Below are 18,868 nucleotides of genomic sequence, written 5' to 3' on the forward strand. Positions count from 1 at the left end.
CCCTTCTAAACACGAAAGACTGACGAGAAGGATCCTGTCTAAACACGTACCTCGCAAGATTGACGAGAAGGATCCCTTCTAATCACGAATCTTGCTAGATTGACAAGAAAAGGGTCCCTTCTAAACACGAAAGACTGACGAGAAGGATCCCGTCTAAAAACGAACCTCACGAGATTGACGAGAAGGATCCCTTCTTATCACGAATCTCGCAAGATTGATGAGAAGGATCCCTTCTAAACACAAATCTCACAAGATTGACGAGAAAAGGATCCCGTCTAAACACGAATCTCACAAGATTGACGAGAAAAGGATCCCGTCTAAACACGAATCTCGCGAGATTGACTAGAAGGATCCCTTCTAAACACGAACCTCAAGAGATTGACGAGAAAAGGATCCCTTCTAAATGCGAATCTCACAAGATTGACGAGAGAAGGATACCTTCTAAACACGAATCTCGTGAGATTGACGAGAAAAGGATCCCGTCTAAACACAAATCTCGCGAGATTGACGAGAAAAGGGTCCCTTCTAAACATAAATCCCATGAGATTGACGAGAAAAGGGTCCCTTCTAAACAAATCTCACGAGATTGATGAGAAGGATCCCTTCTAAACATGAATCTTGCGAGATTGACAAGAAATGGGTCCCTTCTAAACACGAAAGACTGAGAGAAGGATGCCGTCTAAACACGAACCTCGCGAGATTGACGAGAAGGATCCCTTCTAATCACGAATCTCGCGAGATTGACGAGAAGGATTCCTTCCCAAAATGAATATCGCGAGACTGACGAGAAGGATCTCTTCTAAACACAAATCTCGCGAGATTGATGAGAAAAGGATCCCGTGTAAACAATAGACTGTAAAAAAAGATGGACGATGCCCCTTCGCTCTTTTCCATTGGTGAGAAGTGAAGCTGCCAGTGTCCCGATATGGCGCTGACATCTTGGGACTTGAGTCTGCGCAGTTGCGATTTGGAAGTAAAGCCGTGAAATCAAGGCCCCGCCCTCACTCTCGCTGAATCATTCGCAAGTACACACCCCTGCACTTTTGACTTTTGACGGTGTGAAATAATTAATTATAGAAATTTTGATATTAAATTTAAAGCTTAAATTCCTCAGTCCTCCGAAGATCCCGAAAAAAAGTCAGTTGGTGCTTCAATGACTACTTCCCACAGCACCGTTTTTATAGCATCAAATAACTAACTAAAAACTTATTTTGAAAACAAACACTTGAAATTACATCAATGTGATAGAAACTACAGTAAATGACAGAAACTATCTATGGAAAAAAGATATGTGAAGTGTAATTTAATTATTTAGTTGGTCTCAAGTCCCGTTGAATAACATGGGTAGGCGGGGATTATGACCTATACTAGGACGCGATCGAGACGTTTTGGCTTAACTTTTGCAGCACACTTGGTCTAAACATGAATCTCATGAGATTGACAAGAAGGTTCTCTTCTAAACACGAATCTCGCGAGATTGAATAAAAAGGGGTCCCTTCTCGGCACGAATCTCATGAGATTAGGCTTGTTTGAGATGAGCAAAATCTGCGCAGAACCGATCACCGGTGATCAGCGCGTAATGCATGCCGGTTAGAAATGTGTCCGAGAGCAGTCCGCCTTGCTCTGATGTCATGCTGACGTATGTCAAAAAACACTGGCGAGCGCAAGGCGCACGTGTCGGATTGTGCAGTCGCGCGCAGTTGCTCTCCACCGACTGCGCTGATCAAAAGCATGATGGGAAACGACTTGCTGACGACACAACTTAATGCTCATTGGCTGCGATTGTCAGCTGATATTTTTTTCCCTTAATTCTAAGAAGTCCATTACCTATAGCCTAATACTATTTACTTTTTCTATAGTACTTTATTAGTAATTAGTACATGTGCTTTATTTATCCTTTTATTTTTATTTTCTTGGTTTTAAGTCCTGTTTGTTGTAATTTTCTCTTTATTGTATTGTATGCTTGTGTTAATTTTGTACATTGACATTTTTGTACCACATTATTCCATTAAATAAATTAGTCAATCCATCAATACATGCATACATACATCTAATGTGACGGTTTTACAATTAGGCCTCATGTTTGTGTGTTTTTATCTGATATCTTTATCTGGGTATGTCTTATTCCTGGAGTGCAGTAAACCCACACATGCATGCTAATTTCTTAATTTAGAATGTGTTTTTGTTTCATATTATTTTTGAATAATAATTTGCTGTACACACTTTTCCTAATCATTAAACATGAAATTCAAACTTACATTAAGGTGACAAACAATTGTGTAATATATTTATATAGAATATTTTTCATGTAAAAGGGATAGTTCACCCAAATATTTTTTTTTCTTTGGGTAAACTATCCCTTAAGTAGGATACACATCATTAGGTTAATCAGCTGTGCCATATCCCACTCTGAAATGTTTAACCCATAATTAGGGATAACAATGTAAACAGCATCTGTATGCTCAACATTTCTCATTATGGCTTTGATTATAAGAGGCACCCACAAAGTTAACAATTGTAGCAAGATGGAGAATGTGTTATTAACACTATCAGACTCCCAGGGAGCAATAACATTAACAGTAAGCAAAGAAATTGCTGAGACAATAAAGAATGGTGAGGAAAAAAAAAAAAAAATTTGGATGCTTGATGATGGAATTAATTTTATTTTATTGATTTAAATTCCTTTTACAGATAAAAAAATATGCAGCATATATAATGCAACAAGTGAGAAATGCAGAACAGAAACAAGGTAAGGCATTTTAAGTAATTAGCACTGTTCACCTTCGGTGATTCTCCTCATCATAACCATCTTCGTGTAAAAACAGTGGTATTTCAATTGCATCCACTTCGTCTGCGATAAAGAACGCGAACGCGATCTCTTCCATTGCTGACGTTTGCAGTCCACAACACAGTGAGATTCAGGAAGTGTCCGGCTTGCCTGCACTTTTTCACTCCTCCCCTCACTGCAGCCAGCAGCCGCCTACTCTCACCTACATTTCAGGCGAGGCAAGACGCATCTCAAACAAGCCTATTGACGAGAAGGATCCCTTCTAAGCACGAATCCCACGAGATTAATGAGAAGGATCCCTTCTAAGCACGAATCCCACGAGATTGATGAGAAGGATCCCTTCTAAACACGAATCTCGCGAGATTAACGAAAAGGATCCCTTCTAAACACGACCGAAGAGAACGGAGAGAAGCAGGGAGTAGTTATCACCCGTGTTTTCTGTGTACCATTTCAATCCTGAAATGTGCTTTTAGAGCACTGAAAATAATATAGGACACATAGTTAAAGATGTCTACTCCTGCTAGACGGCGACTCATGCGAGATTTTAAGCGGTGAGTTAGTGTGAAATGATGGATGTGTTTGTTTTGGTAGAAAAACTGCCTAGCTAGTTAGCTTCATAGCAATCGGTCCGGCCAGTACGTTATAAACATCCTGCCAGCGAATAAAAGACACAATTTAACGTCTGGTCTGTACTGAAAACGGCGAGTCAGTGGAGTATATCATAATATTATCTTTTTACAAGGTGGAGGATCGTAAAAACTCTATATTTATCTTGGCTAGCTGGCCAGTGTTCAAAGCCGGTTAGGGAAGAACTTCAAGCCTGACGAGTCTAAACGGATTCATATTTTGGGGTTGAAAGTAAAATACGTTTAATTATTTGCCCACACAATACCATTTTTGTTTCAAGTGTTGATTATAGAGTAACGAGAAGCCCAGATTTTCGTCATTTATTATCCTAGCTCTTTCCAGATGATATGTTTGACATTGAAAGTGAGAATTATCCCTAACACAGCTATGAATTTGTTTACGGTGGTGTTGGCCCCACAGGCTCCAGGAGGATCCCCCTGCCGGTGTTAGTGGAGCTCCATCTGAGAACAACATAATGGTCTGGAATGCAGTTATATTCGGGTAAGAAGAGAGGGGCCAGTCTGTCAACAAGCTCACCTAACAGGGTTCTCATGCGAAACCTGGAAATATCAGGACATTTTTGTAAAATCAAAAGTTTTGGAAACTAGTAAAATCTTAAAGGAATGGACCTTTATATAGTGAATATGAGTGTTCTCACGAAACCTGTCAAGAAAAAGTTTTGGTCAAAAAAGCCCTTTTACTCCAAAAAATAAAAATTAGAACATATATTTCCTTTATATCAACTGGTAAAGCATGGCACTAGCAATGCAAGGGTTATGGTTTATTCCCAGGGAACACCGAAACCGATAAAAATTGGTATACCTTGAATCAGTGGTGGGCCGTGCATTTTAAGTCTAGGCCTTCAGTGTTATTCATGCAATTAAGAAAACAGTTTCACAGTGAATAATACACCCTATGCCTTTGGGCATCATACATTATTTTTTTATTTTTTTTATTTATTAATTTATTTGACAGGGACAGTGTACGTTAATTAGCATTACTGCAAATGCACCAGAATTAGCCAAAAGGCGATTTTTCATCCGTTGTCCCTGGACAGATCTTAATATTGTCTACCTTAAAAAGAAAAACAGATTTAAAACATTACAAGGAAAATACAAAATATAAAAACAATAAAACAATATGACACGTTAAATCCTTTAAATTAATACATTGTACAAATTCACTATATTTTCAACATTAGATTAAAATTAAATATAATAATTCTGAAAACAATAACCCAACAGGGACACAGATGACAGCACGATCGGGTAGAGGGAAATTATAGCCTATATACTTATTAGTGTTGACATGACTGGTGTAATATGAACCAGTTTTTTAGGTGCTTTTTAAACAAAGTGTATGTAGTGAGTTCTCTAATATTCTGAGGAACAGTGTTCCAATTCTGTGCTGCTGAGACTGAAAAAGCATGCTGGCTGAATGCAGTTTTCCGCAAAGGAACAACACAGTCTCCTCGGGCCGACCCTCGTGTTACTCGCTGTGAGGAGTTTCTGATGTTTACAAATTTACTGAGTGGGGGAGATGACAGACCATAAATTATTTTATATAACAGACATAAGTTAGAATACTTGATAGCATTTTCCCAACTTAAAAGTTTATGCTTTTGTAATATGGCACAATGGTGAGATCTAAAGGATTTGTTATCTGAAATTTTGATTGTTTCCTTGTAAAGTGACTCTAATGGTTTTAACGTTAATTTCTTTGCTTGTGACCATGTTGTAAGGCAATAAGTGATGTGGGGCAAAACCATACTATACATAAACATTTTGGCGGCCTCAGTTGATAGGTGTGATCTTATAAAACGGAAATTTGCGATATTAAATTTAACTCTATTACAAACCAGTTTTATCTGTGATTTAAAGGTTAGTTTAGAGTCTATTACGATGCCTAGATATTTAAATTCTGACACAACTTTTATTTTTTCCCCTGACACATAAATATCATGCTGATTGTTTGTAGTATTTGATTTCGAAAAGTACGTTGAAACTGTTTTATTTACATTAAGTTTTAAACAAGATTGATTTAACCATTCAGAAACTTGAACCATTGACTGTGTAAGCTTTTCAGCAACTTGTTTCCTGTTTTTACCATGGGTATAAATAACTGTATCGTCAGCATACATTTGAATACTGACGTCTGGACAACATGACGGTAGGTCGTTTATATAAAGCGAAAATAACAGTGGTCCCAAAATAGAACCCTGAGGAACCCCTGTAGACGTAACAAGGGGCGGTGAATGGCAGTCACTAATCCTGACTGACTGTTGGCAATTCGATAGATATGATTTTATCCATTTTACTGCATCTGACAAAAAATTTAATTTATTTAATTTGCTTAATAATATTTTATGGTTTACAGTATCGAAGGCCTTTTTTAGATCGAGAAACACAGCTCCAACCACACCACCTTTATCCATTTGATGTTTAATATTTTCCATGAAAAAACAATTTGCAGTTTCCGCGGAATATTGAGTTCTAAAACCAAATTGCATAGAGTGAAGGGAAAATGTAGAAGTATTTAGATGTGTTATTATTTGTTGGGAAATTAATTTCTCTGCAACTTTTGATACTGTAGGTAAGATGCTGATTGGTCTATAATTATCCACTTACAATGGATCTCCATTTTTAAAAACTGGTACAACCGCAGCTGACTTCCTAGGAAATACTGCCTCAATAAAGGAGAGATTAATAATTGTAGTTACCGGTGTTAACAATGTGGAACTGAGTTCTTTCAGCATGCACATATCTATACCAAATATGTCTCTAGTTCTGGAAGCTTTTAATGTTCTAATTGTCTGTAAGACTTCAGATTCTGTCACGGTCCTTAAATTGAAAATAGGCTCTGAATTATGTATCGGGCAAATTTTTTAATTATTAGATGAAAAACTTTGAGCAATAGTTGATACAGATTCAATAAAAAAATTATTGAAAGCATCTGCAACTTTGTTTGTGTTATTTATAATTTGTCCATCTATCTTAATTTCTACAAGTTTTTTCTTTTTTGTGTCCTGTCCTACAAGTTTCTTCAATTGGTTCCCAATTATTTTAGAATCCCCTTTTAAAAATCTGCTTTGGCCTTACGTATAGCCTTAACCGTCTTATTTCTCAATGTTGTAAACAGATTTTTAGCACTAATTTACTTAGTTTTAATTGCTGTTTTTAACGCAAAATCCCTCTCTTTCATTAGTTTGAGTATATCTGAGTTCATCCAAGGAAGTATATTTTTATTGTGTTTGTGTTTAATTGTACTACTAAAATCTTTAATTGTTCTCTCAATTTTCGCCCTGAAAGATGCACAATCCACTTCACACTTCGTTCCCGACAGTATGCGATCCCAATCTATCTGCTGGACAGCATTTATAAATCCTTCCTGGCAATTTTTTGGGATTCCAACATACTCCCGTTCTCTGGCAGAATAAACAAATGTCTTTTTAGAGAGCTTTCTAGCCACAAGGATCAAATTGTGATCAGAAAGACCAGCCAACATATTATATGATTTAGTTATTCTCTCGGGTCGGTTGGAAAATACTAGATCAATCTGAGTGCTGCTAGATGTAGTAATTCTCGTTGGCCCTTTGATCATTTGAACTAGATCAAATTTGTCAGTTATGTTTTTTAGTTTTCTTCTACATAATATATCCTCCCAATTTATGTTTATATCCCCAAAAATGATCTCTTTATTTAGATTCGATTCTTTCAATAATTTTTCAAATCTTTCATAAAAACTGGCATCTGAAGATGGGGGGCGATATATCGCAACAATTGTAAGAAACATCTGTTGTGATAGTATGATGTTTAAACCCACACATTCTAGTTCATGATCATTCTGCCATTGAATTTCCTGACACTGAATGTTGTTTTTATATATATCATGACACCACCACCCTTTGCTCCTTCTCTGTCTCTCCTGAACATATTATATCCAGGGATGTTAAGTGCTGCAGATGGAGCATTCTTATTGAGCTAGGTCTCAGACAGACATAAAAAATCCAAATTTGAATTAAGTAACAGATGATTAACTTGTTCTGTTTTTGACATGATGCTTCTTATATTTAAGTGCCCACCCAACAGACCTTTCGCAGCTAACTAATAAAACCAACTGACTTTTTAAAAACACATCCACACGTGAAAGCCAAAACGTAAAACGACATTTACTGCTCAAGCAAGCCTAATTTTAATTGCAACATGACTGTTTTGAGAAATGAACGTCTCCCAAACAGACATTCAAAATCATAATTTTTCATATGAATCTACCAAGGAGGTCTATAATACCTGGAAAACTCTATTTAATAATATTTGCGATTTAAATGTTGATTGCAATAAATGTATTTTCGTCAGGGTACATGGTTATGCTGCATTCCATTCAAGTTTGATGAGAGATATTCCTACTTGATATCTCCGACCATAAATGCATTCCATTCCCCGATATTCGGAACTGCAATGCTTCCGTTAGCTTAGCAGGGATTTGACTCTCATTAGCGATGTCTCCTAGCAACCCAACTGATAAACAATGCTGCAGCACTAGCATTTGTGCTTCAGGTGTACGATTATCAAAAGAGATTATGTTTTATACACTTGTTTCTGCAGGCCTTTGTTAAACAAGCTTTAATATCATGTAATGTGGAAACAAACTAATGTATCGATATTACTTAATAAAATGAGTGTCGACATGTTTGTGTAACATCATGTCCCTGCATCTAGGGGAAATCAGAGTTGAGAAATTCTGCATGAGCCAACAAGTTGTAATTCTGACTTCAAGATGCATTCCACTGCACTGTTCCTAGTTGGAAGTTGTAAAATCCGACTTCCCGAGTTGAATGGAACGCAGCGCTACTTTTCAAAACTTGATCCGACACTCAAGCAGCCTAATTTACACTTAGAAAATTCCTGATGTTGCTATAACAATGCAAAAAGCACTTACCAATTTACTTGAAGTGAAAATCAGTCCTCCTTTCCTGATTAATAGATTGAGCAATCACACGATCATGCAGAACATCTCCTGTTTTTAAATCCATAAGGATCCCTTTCTCAATGGCGATAGCGGCAGAGATGACAATCTCACGCTCTTCGCTTTCAATTTATGTACATCACTTAAAGCATGATTGCGTAACTCAATGCAAGCTAGAAGGCCTTGACCAGGACATATCCTAAAGATCACACCCACCAAATACAAATAAATCAATCTGATTGGCTGATGAATCTAACTTTAGTTGCTTAATAATTTGCGCTGTTGAGGGATTCTGTGGAAATTCTGAAGGCCTGAGGCGCTACTTCAGACATGCCATTTGTGAAACAATTGTCACTGTTTGGTGGTTGGTAAAATGTGCTTAAAGAAATATTCAGTTTAATACAAATTAAGCTCGGTCGACTCTGTTTTGATAGCTCAAAAGTAATTTTTGTGGCTGTACATTTGTTCAAAATGTCATATTTACAGTCTTACAAGCTTTGTTTACACTACATCGTCATGTTAACAAAGTAAAATTGGCTATAACGTTAAACAGCAATTTCAAAGCACTAAAATCAACACTCATTGTTTACGTCTTTTGGCTACACTTGAAATTGTATTTTAATGTTTACAGATTAGCCCCATTCACTTCCTTTTGTAAGTGCCTCACTATAACCTCGATTTTAAGAAAAGAAGTCAAAAGTAATTTTTGTGGTAATCAACATTAGGCCATAAATGCTATTTATTAAGCTTAACTTGTTTTAAACCTGTAATATTCCTTTAAGAGTCCTGAAAATAATGGCACAATGCAAAAAAATAATTAAAACAATTAATTCTTAAAGAACTTAAAATAAAAATCTTAAATGTATGCTTTATTTTATTTATGCAAAATGTGTGCATGTTGTACAAAATGTGCAAGTACATATTTGTGTATTGCTTCGGGGATAATATGACAAAACATTTTCTTGAAAGGTTTTGTGAGAATTGCCCATTATAGTTATTTATTTTCTAGTTTTTAGTCTAAATTATGTAATAAGCTGAGTATTGCTGTTTTTGAGGGTGAAGAGGGAGAAGAGAAAAAAGCCTGTGTTATATAATTCTGCCTTTTGATGGTCATTTGTACACTATTAAGGATAATCATTTTATTAGTTCCACAGATTGGTACCTGGCATACAAATGGAAATCTGCCCCCAGCAATCACAATTATGAAATAGTTTAAGAAATCCTCATCTAGAAATCGCAAAGAACAGGAAAGGTCATGGTATTCAATGGTCAAAAAGTGTGGGGGAATGCTGATTTAACCTCAAAGCATTTAGCGACAATTACTGCAAGTAGCCTTTTTCACCCAGAGTTTGACCCTTTCAAAACTAATGCAGTCTATGTGTATTCGATTATTGTATAGGTTTATACCTGGGTGCCTGAAAGGCTACTTGCAGTCATGTTAGCTTGTAAAGACCTGGTAATGGTAAACAAGATGCCAGCCTGAACTTCAAATGATTGAAGTGGTGCACTTGTTTGTTATTTGATATCGTGGTCAACAAGCTTTACTTGGGTTGAGACCTGTATGTTCCAAACAGGGCGGCTTGTCCAAATGTCATTCTCCAACTCCTGCCTTTGACCTGAATAATATGTTTTATATTTTTACATGCAGCCCAGAAGGAACACCTTTTGAAGATGGTAAGTGTCTTGCTCTACTGACCTAGACACATTCAAGCATGTACAAGTACACGTGTAAAGAAAACATTTAGAATATAAATTCACTAAAATTGAGGATGATGTTTGTTCTTTGCACCCAAGGTACTTTCAAGCTTACAGTTGAGTTCACAGAAGAATATCCAAACAAGCCCCCCACTGTGCGGTTTGTCTCAAAGATGTTTCATCCAAATGGTGAGTGACCCTTCCTGTTTGTGTCTCAGATTAGAAACTTTGCCAAAGCATCTTCCTGTATGTTCTCGGTTGTCTTGTAACACAACCAGGTTCACGTGGAATCTGTGCCCTCAGAACTCTTAAGCTTAACAGAATTTGAACGCGGTCATTAACGGTAGAGGTCGACCGATTAATCGGCCGTTTTTATTTTCGCATTTTGTAACATAATCGGCATCGGCCAATATCCAAGTATATCAAGCCGATTATTAGCCAGGCGCATCTGTGGGCAGCCTAGTGTTGTTGTGGAACACGTGTTCGACGCACGCCGCCCCTAGAGTCATTTTCCAGCAGATTGAGCAGACCTCATCCAGTGCCTAAGGAAGGAGCTAAGTTCCTTGGAGAAAACAGTAAGGATTAAATTTGTATAACTCCTTTATATTTAATTAAAAACTTTTGATATGTTACTGCCAACTTCAAGAAACAACGTGACATGACGTTCGGCTACTTTGGATATTGATAGCGTAGTTGAAGTTGCATTATCACAGCAGAAGGGTTGCTATCATGTCACAATAAGTAAGCAAGAATTTTGCTATTACAGACAGTGAATCTGAGACTTTTATTTGTTCTGATTGTGTGTCTTATATTTGAGAGGGTTGTCACTCAATGCAGAGAAATAATTAATAAAAAAGATACCAACGCTCTATAGGCTAGTGAAGGACTGGCTTTGGTAAGCTCGGACGTTATCGGTTCTGCTGTCGGTACTGGATAAATTAAGAAAATACATTTATTATTGCTATAAAGAGAAAGTTATTTTATCTCGCCAGCCATTTCTATGTATAATAATATGAAACCATTTGTCTGTGATGCAATTTAGCTATTCGCAGTCAGAGAGGGAGAGATCTCTCTTACGCGGTGCCACAGCGAGCACAACACGAGCCCTGCTTAATGAGTGACCGAACTAAACATTCAAACGTAGCCTGGTTACACTTTAGATCTGTGATATTAGTCTGATTTTATTTTAGATTTCGCCTTCCAAAGATTATAAAAATAATATTTATACATAAGCTGCATTCTGTCTAGCACAACTTCCTTCCCTTCACAGCGGTGCACTGACATTTCTCCCTAAAACTCAAACTTGACGTCAGAATCAGCACGATCGGTGATTGTTGTAAAATGCAGTCTAGCTACTGTTGCTAAATTGCGGGACGCGTTTAATAATAAAAAGAGCGCAAGAGATACCGTTCCCAAGGCAGCGCAAGCTCCGAAACAGACCGCACGCAACGAGACAAGCAAAGTATAGGTTACTTTGGGTTTCATGTTCGCGTCTAAACGATCAACTATACACAAAAATATGTCAAAACGACCGGCTTGGAGATTCACTTAAACACAGTTTATATCTTAAATGGACGTATAGTGGAGTGGCTAAGTGCTTATGTTTGGCAGAATCATTCAGTTTATTATACAAGGGTGAAAATTTGCATGAGCAGTCTCCATGGGTCACTTGACAAGAAAATTGTCCGAGCCACTTGAAATTTCAAGATGGCGGCCATTTTTCAAGATGGCCGACACCTTAGTGGAGCAGTTAAGTGATATAGTGGTTTATTTGGTGATACAAGCATGAAAATTGGCATTAGCAGTCTCTGATGGGCACATTCATTGACTCTTTCATTAAGTTTCATCGTCATTGCTTCTCGTAAGGGGGACATTGCACTCTCATCTTCACATATAAAGCACAAAGCTTTCAAGGGCTGGGATCCTCTTGGCCTCTTGACATGGATATCTTTGGTATCTTCAGTGTCTTTAGCAGCAGTAGATGCTCTCTTTTGGGCCCTTTCCAGCTTTGTGTTATTGAACATAAGTTTATGGCTTGAATGATATTTTGCTCTGTTTCTTGTCTATGTGTTTTCTATGCCATCACCTTCATCTAGTCGGGTTGGACTAAGTAAGATAGGCAGAGCATTGATCTTATGAAATAATGGAAAATTTCTTGCAATGGTATCATAACCAGTACGATCGTGCTCTCTGTTGAATAAACTCGGATGAATGAGTTTTTCCTTGGTGTCCTGCTGACAAATGAAACATCTGTCCCAGTTTGTTTTCTCAACTGTTATGATGGCTTCTGCCATGTCTGCAGCAAATGTATAGGCAGAGGCCGAGGGTTTATCCTTTTACCACCTTTTACCAAGCACTTTGATGTATGGGATACAACTAAGTTCATGCCTTAACCCTACACTTAGTCCGATCGTTCATCCAATGCCATTTATATCCCGTGCGATCTGTACACCATCTGGTTAACTAAAACCCCATTAACCTTGGCTTGGCTCTCCCGCGCTGGCACAACCTGTCAATTCAGGTGCAGCTATCTAACTGTTTTGGGGTAGATTAGACAGCATTTGGGATACTAACTTTACAATTAGCTGACATTGAACCCCACTCTGAGTTTAACAGCAGTGATATATCACCAGTGTGCCCTGGTAGTGCAGATATTCACTCTTGTCTAATCTATCTATAATCAACAAATCAACACAACTGTATTTTGATGCATTAAAAGTTGTTCTTTAGAATAATCTAAAACATATAAAATAAAATGACACCAAATCGTCCTTAATGAAAAAAAAAAAACAATACATTTCTATCGGAAAATTGATCTTTTGAGGATCCAGGTGTCGGCCATCTTGAAAAATGGCCGCCATCTTGAAATTTCAAGTGGCTCGGACAATTTTCTTGTCAAGTGACCCATGGAGACTGCTCATGCCAATTTTCACGCTTGTATCATAAACTGAATGATTATATCACTTAGCCGCTCCACTAGTAGTTATGGAAATAGTTGGGAGAAAATATAGTGCATCAGGAGCCTATTAGATCTGCACTCGGTCTTAAAGGGGAAGCAGTCTAATAAACATGCTGACAATTGAGCCATTACTGCGAATCAAACAACAAAAGGCAAAGAGAAAATCACTTACAGCTCTTGAATGAATAACTTCTGCATTAATAAGCATTAATCTATCTATGATAAACTATGCAGTGTTATTTTACAATTGATTACTTTATTAGATTTCTTTTTAGACCACACCTGAACAGTAATGTTAGTAGACCTTCCTGAAATTAAATCACTGTGCCTATATAATGTTTATCTTTGTGTAATTGTTTATCTTTTGTTTAATAAATATATATATATATATATATATATATATATATATATATATATATATATATATATATATAACAAAAAGAACCGTTAAGAATACCGTTAAAGTACCGGATCGATAAGCAGTAGGGTTGGGCGATGTTGACAGTTAAACATCGCGATGGACGATGATATCGGTGGGGGGGTTATATAATTTCATATAATTTTCAAAAATTATATGAAAAATTATAATTTCGTTATTTTACTAACCCAACTAATGACTCGTCGGCGCTTTATCAGTAGGTTGCACGACACGTGAAGCTTTTTTTTTCTAGCTTTCACTTAAGAAGAGTGCACTTTTTATTTTAATATATCTCTTTACATAAATACTATTTTCCACTTAAACTATCATTTCGTTATTTTACTCACTGATGAGCAAAAGGTCGAGGCAGAAATGACCATGTACCTGCAGGAAATGGCCATTGATGGGGAAGAGGACCCACTGACTTGGTGGAAAACGAACGACAAAAGGTTTCCGTTCATGGCAAGATTAGCACGGAAATATCTGTGCATATGTGCTACCAGTACTCCATCAGAGCGGGTCTTCAGCACAGCGGATAGTGTAGTTACTCCAATCCGCAGCGTATTAAAACCAGATAAAGTGAATATGTTGGTATTTCTGGCCAGAAACATCGAAATTTAAACATGGTCTATGGTGAAAGATATTAGACTTCTTTACGCATTTTTCGCCATCCGTTGCGGAGCTATTCGATTTTGCATATTATTTTTTAAACGTTCATTTGTGTAGTTCATATGACCACTTTACAATATTTCAATAACATAATTTATTTTGTAGCCTGTGCTGAAGTTAATTGTGCTGCTAATTATAAGTGAAATGTTAATGCCGAAGTTTCGGTCTGAGTGTTGTTCCCGCTTTCTTGTTTTATTTGTTGTTCTTCTATGTTTTAATAAATGTGTGTTATTCATATTCACCTTGTTTCTTTCATTTGATTTGACATTATGGATTTATGGCCAAGGAAATTTTTCTTTAAAAGTATTAACCAGACAAAAGTTATTTGACGTTCGCTGGTCTGGGTTTATCTTAAACTGCCGCTTCAGTGTATACAAGAGTATGTGACAATGAGCAAGATTTTCTGAGACACTACAACTACTAATAATTAATTAATAAAGGCTATTTTCTTATAGCCTACAACATAAAATATTTTAATCTAAATGTAAACAATGCCAAGATCAATATTTGTGTAGCCTGCCTGACACGGTATTTTCACAGACTAACACGTCACGTCTGTGGCATATACTACAGTATTTAAAATAGCATATATGCATTAGTTATGTTCTCAATTTAATTTACAGAGCAATCCCTGCAAAGTTTTTAGGTTAACTATAGAAGAGACTAGGATTAGTGAGTCGCACTAGCAAGACTCGCAAAAGGGGGCGTGGCATCACGATGGTGGCTCTACATCGTGATGTTGGTCAGCCATCACTATCGTCCATCGGCACAACCCTAATAAGCAGTATCGGTAAGATGGTAATACCATTAAAACCTTAATGATACCCATCCCTAGTTATGCCTGTGCTTCTCTTGGATGCTCTGAATATTGGATTACGTGTCTGGATTGCCCCTTAATTAAAGCTGCATTTGGATCTCAACCTTCGTGTCTCGGAGCAGTTCGTAACAACTGCTTTGTTTATTTAATATATTTGTTATACATTATTTATACAATATATTTTTACATTATACATTTTTAATTTAAGTGTACAAGTGCAGATTGGTCAAGTGTTCAATAAATGTATTTGAGAAATTTTGTCTTATCTTAAGTAATTATTTGTGTTACATTTTATTTTTCAAATAAAAGGTTAAAAACAAGCACATATCGACCAAATATCGGCCAAAATAAATCGACAGCATTTATCGGCCGACCTGGAGTTCGAAAGATCGGCATCGGCCTGAAAAAACCCATATCAGTCGACCTCTAATTAACAGAGTTCTACACTTTGCTGCACTATCTTGCCTGTTTGTTTATTAAATATTTGAGATAATTAGCTCACAATAAGACTAGTATTCTCAGATGTTTAACAAAAATACCTGTTTTTGCGGAAATCCTTCAGATGTTCTCACAACAACGTGTCTCTACGGTACAGCACCTACTGAAGATGGCATGACATTTTTACATTTGTTCTTTTGCTGCAATTTTTTGTTTAATAAATAGTTTTAATAAAAACATTAATTCCTAGTGTCATTACAGTGCACATGTTGTGATGTGACTGCATTTATCAAAAACAAATGAAATGTCTTATGGAAATGCTAAATAACTTAAAATGCATATGCATTTCTTAAGCAGCAATAATTCAAAATTAATTATTTAGAATATTACAAAATATTATGAATAGATTTTTATTGCAAATACAGTTTTAAAGCCACCTCCACTTTATTGGTCTAGAAGTGATTGTACAGTCAGTGTTAGTAAACATAGTTTGATTGCTACAGTCTGAAGTAACCAAATTAAAAACTTGCTGATTTAGATTAATAAAAACATTCCTAAGGTTAAAACTTTCTGTGATTTTGTCAGAGTTAGAGCTTTGTAAGGCATGTAATTTGAGAGAATGAATGTTGTCTGAAGCTTTATTTGACTTTCATGAACATCTATGTTTCTCTTTCATTAGGTCTCTTTTTTTAAAGCAAGATAAGCGTGTTTTTTCTTTTCAATTATTTTTGTCTGTAGAGAATTTAATTTGAACATATTCTGTTACTCTGACTTTTGTCTTTCACAGTGTATGCTGATGGCAGTATCTGCTTAGATATTCTCCAGAACCGGTGGAGTCCAACTTATGATGTTTCTTCTATTCTCACATCAATACAGGTACATTAATGTTTTTAGTCCTCACTCACTTAGAAAATAGACTTTAAATAGTAATAATTCTGAGTATGAAACTTCCATAATATACCTGTTAATAGCTCAGATTTTCTCAGTGGTGTTTTATTTAGTTGAAAACTCAGCAGTGAAAATAAAGCAGTGTATCTAATTCGAATAACATTGTTTGCATCTTTTTGTAAAGTATGTATGTGCAGGGTTCCCTCACATCCTGAAAAACCTGGAATTTGGCAAAACAGTTTTCTAGCCATGTAAAATTAGAAAAATACATCAATGTCCTGGAAAATAATAATTTGTACTTGAAAATATTTGAGTAAAATAAAACAGTTTGACTGTGTCTCTAATAAGGTTTTTGTTACATGTTCAGAAACATGGTAACAATCAGGACTCAAATACACTTTTGTATCAATTTGGCAGTGCTGCCGGCTGCACATATCGAAACAACGGTTGACTGGTGTGAATGAAGCTCTGTCACGTACATTTCCTGTCAGCTCTGCTTTACTCAAACGAAATAGTTTAAATATTGATATAGTGCAAAATAGGATTTTCGTTCGAAAATTGCTGTTGTTAACTACGAAAAGATTTGAGTAAACTTAAGACAATGACGATGCAGTCAGCCCGCTGATGTTTTTGAAAATAAATTCGCAACCTGAGGTGGCAGTGTGGTGTTTCTGCCTTTACATTTTGGGATGTGAATTCATTTTTAATAATTCAGTCCATTGGCATCCACATTTAGAGCTCCATGTGGACAGAATCACTGAATCCAATTAGAAAAATTGTATCATCTGTAAAAACACGTTACAGAATTTGACATTTGGTACAAAAATAACTGTTTGAATGTACAGTTAATCAAATTAAAATTGAGTGATATGTTCTTGTGTGATTATTACAGTGCAAAAGGCTGTAATTTAATTAAATGTGTATATAATCTGCATGTGCTGCACACTTCAAAATGAATTTGGGAAGCTGGCAATTCACTGGCAACACAGAGTCAAGAGCTTGTGTGTGTAGTAGATGACAGGGAGCAGAGCGCTCTGAACTGCGCAGCACATACAGAATATTAATTTTAATAAATCATAGTAATAATAAAACTGGGCCACATAGCAAACTACTAATCCGGAAGTGTGAAACTACTGTTTAAAACACAAACGGAAAAATAAAAGCTTGAATTAAATGGACGTGTGAAATAGGGGGAAAAATAATTATATCATATACTGTATAGGATTTTTTTTAGACAACTTTCTGAGAATACAGAATTCAGAAACAATAAGCATCCTATAACCACAATATGCATCATGACCTCTTGCGTGTTTTTGCTTCAATATTACACCCGATGGGCACAAAAAATGTCCTGGAAAAGAGTGGGAACCCTGATGTGGTGTTGTAGTTTTGCTTTTATTTTTAACTTCACTCTTCCGTTGGCTTAAGTTTGATTTATCTTTCCTTACAGTCCCTTCTAGATGAGCCAAATCCCAACAGCCCAGCAAACAGCCAGGCAGCACAGCTGTATCAAGAAAACAAACGAGAATATGAGAAACGGGTGTCAGCAGTTGTAGAGCAGAGCTGGAGGGACAGTTGACTACATTCACAAATATTTTGTTTTTCTTTCCTTTGGCTCTGTGTTGGGAGGATAGTTTTTAAAATCTCCATTTAAGTTTTTATGCACTTTACTCCAACAAGATTGTGATTTTTGTTTTTATTTCTCTTCTTTAGCCTGGAGTGCTTTTCAACCCTCCAAATTAAGATCACTGATTCTGGAAAGTGGAAAATACCCCTCGTATTGTCATTCTATCATGCTTGACTAATGTTGCATCTGGCATGAACGTGCAGTTGTCAGTTTTTGCAAAGATAATTATTATCGCTTAAAAACATTGAGTCAGTTGTGGCACTCTAATATGAATATAAAAGTCTCACCAAGAAACTTAAAAGTCAAAGTGGTGTTATTCTGATGAAAATGTACTCTGTGCTTCATTGACCATTTGAATATCATGGTTTCACTCAAAGGCAGTTAAAAGTGCCCTTTTAAGTTCCTGGATTTTAGTCTTTTTGGATTAGTGTTCGTGACAGTGTTTTAGTCACAATTCTCATTGGTTCTGTCTAAGGAAAGATGGCATGCTACCACACGGGTGGTAATGAGCTATAGTACTGCATATAACATGTTAGTAGATAGACATTATGGTTTATATAAATAAACAAGTTGTTTAAAGAAAATTTCAATATTTAGGAGAGTATAAAATATATTTACTGGTTAAATAAACTGAAGAATGATTAGCTACAAAAAGTGCAAATATATCCTCCAGAGATACTAGTAATTTTAGTCACTTAACATGCACCTTTTTCATGGCTTGCATCAGAGTCCATATCAAAATATCTTCAGGTCTTTTTCCAAGCCCATATCTTTGCAGATGTACATGCATGAATGCCTAGTGTGCCCTTGCATTTTGTGTACAGATTCTGCACTGGTTGGCAATCTCATTTTCCAGCACTTGTAAATACTTAAATAAAAGGTGAAACTACATTCATGAGTACTGCCTCTTATTTATCAAACCACAAATGCCTGCCTCTTCCCCTTTTAAGTGATACCACAAATCATACAATATAATT

At 36.4% G+C, this 18,868-nt stretch overlaps 1 protein-coding gene across 1 annotated transcript; it reads left to right on the plus strand.

Moving 5' to 3' along the window:
• The first annotated feature begins 3,002 nt into the window (after positions 1 to 3,002).
• Positions 3,003 to 18,766, plus strand: ube2al (ubiquitin conjugating enzyme E2 A, like). Its single transcript, XM_052142580.1, has 6 exons — positions 3,003 to 3,339; positions 3,836 to 3,916; positions 10,029 to 10,054; positions 10,175 to 10,264; positions 16,164 to 16,252; positions 17,715 to 18,766. The coding sequence occupies exons 1-6, from the start codon at positions 3,296 to 3,298 to the stop codon at positions 17,841 to 17,843; spliced, it is 459 nt and encodes a 152-aa protein (XP_051998540.1). The 5' UTR covers positions 3,003 to 3,295; the 3' UTR covers positions 17,844 to 18,766.
• Positions 18,767 to 18,868: the final 102 nt, after the last annotated feature.

This window comes from Xyrauchen texanus, chromosome 14, assembly GCF_025860055.1.
Source record: "Xyrauchen texanus isolate HMW12.3.18 chromosome 14, RBS_HiC_50CHRs, whole genome shotgun sequence".
In the NCBI taxonomy this organism is placed as follows: Eukaryota; Metazoa; Chordata; class Actinopteri; order Cypriniformes; family Catostomidae; genus Xyrauchen; species Xyrauchen texanus.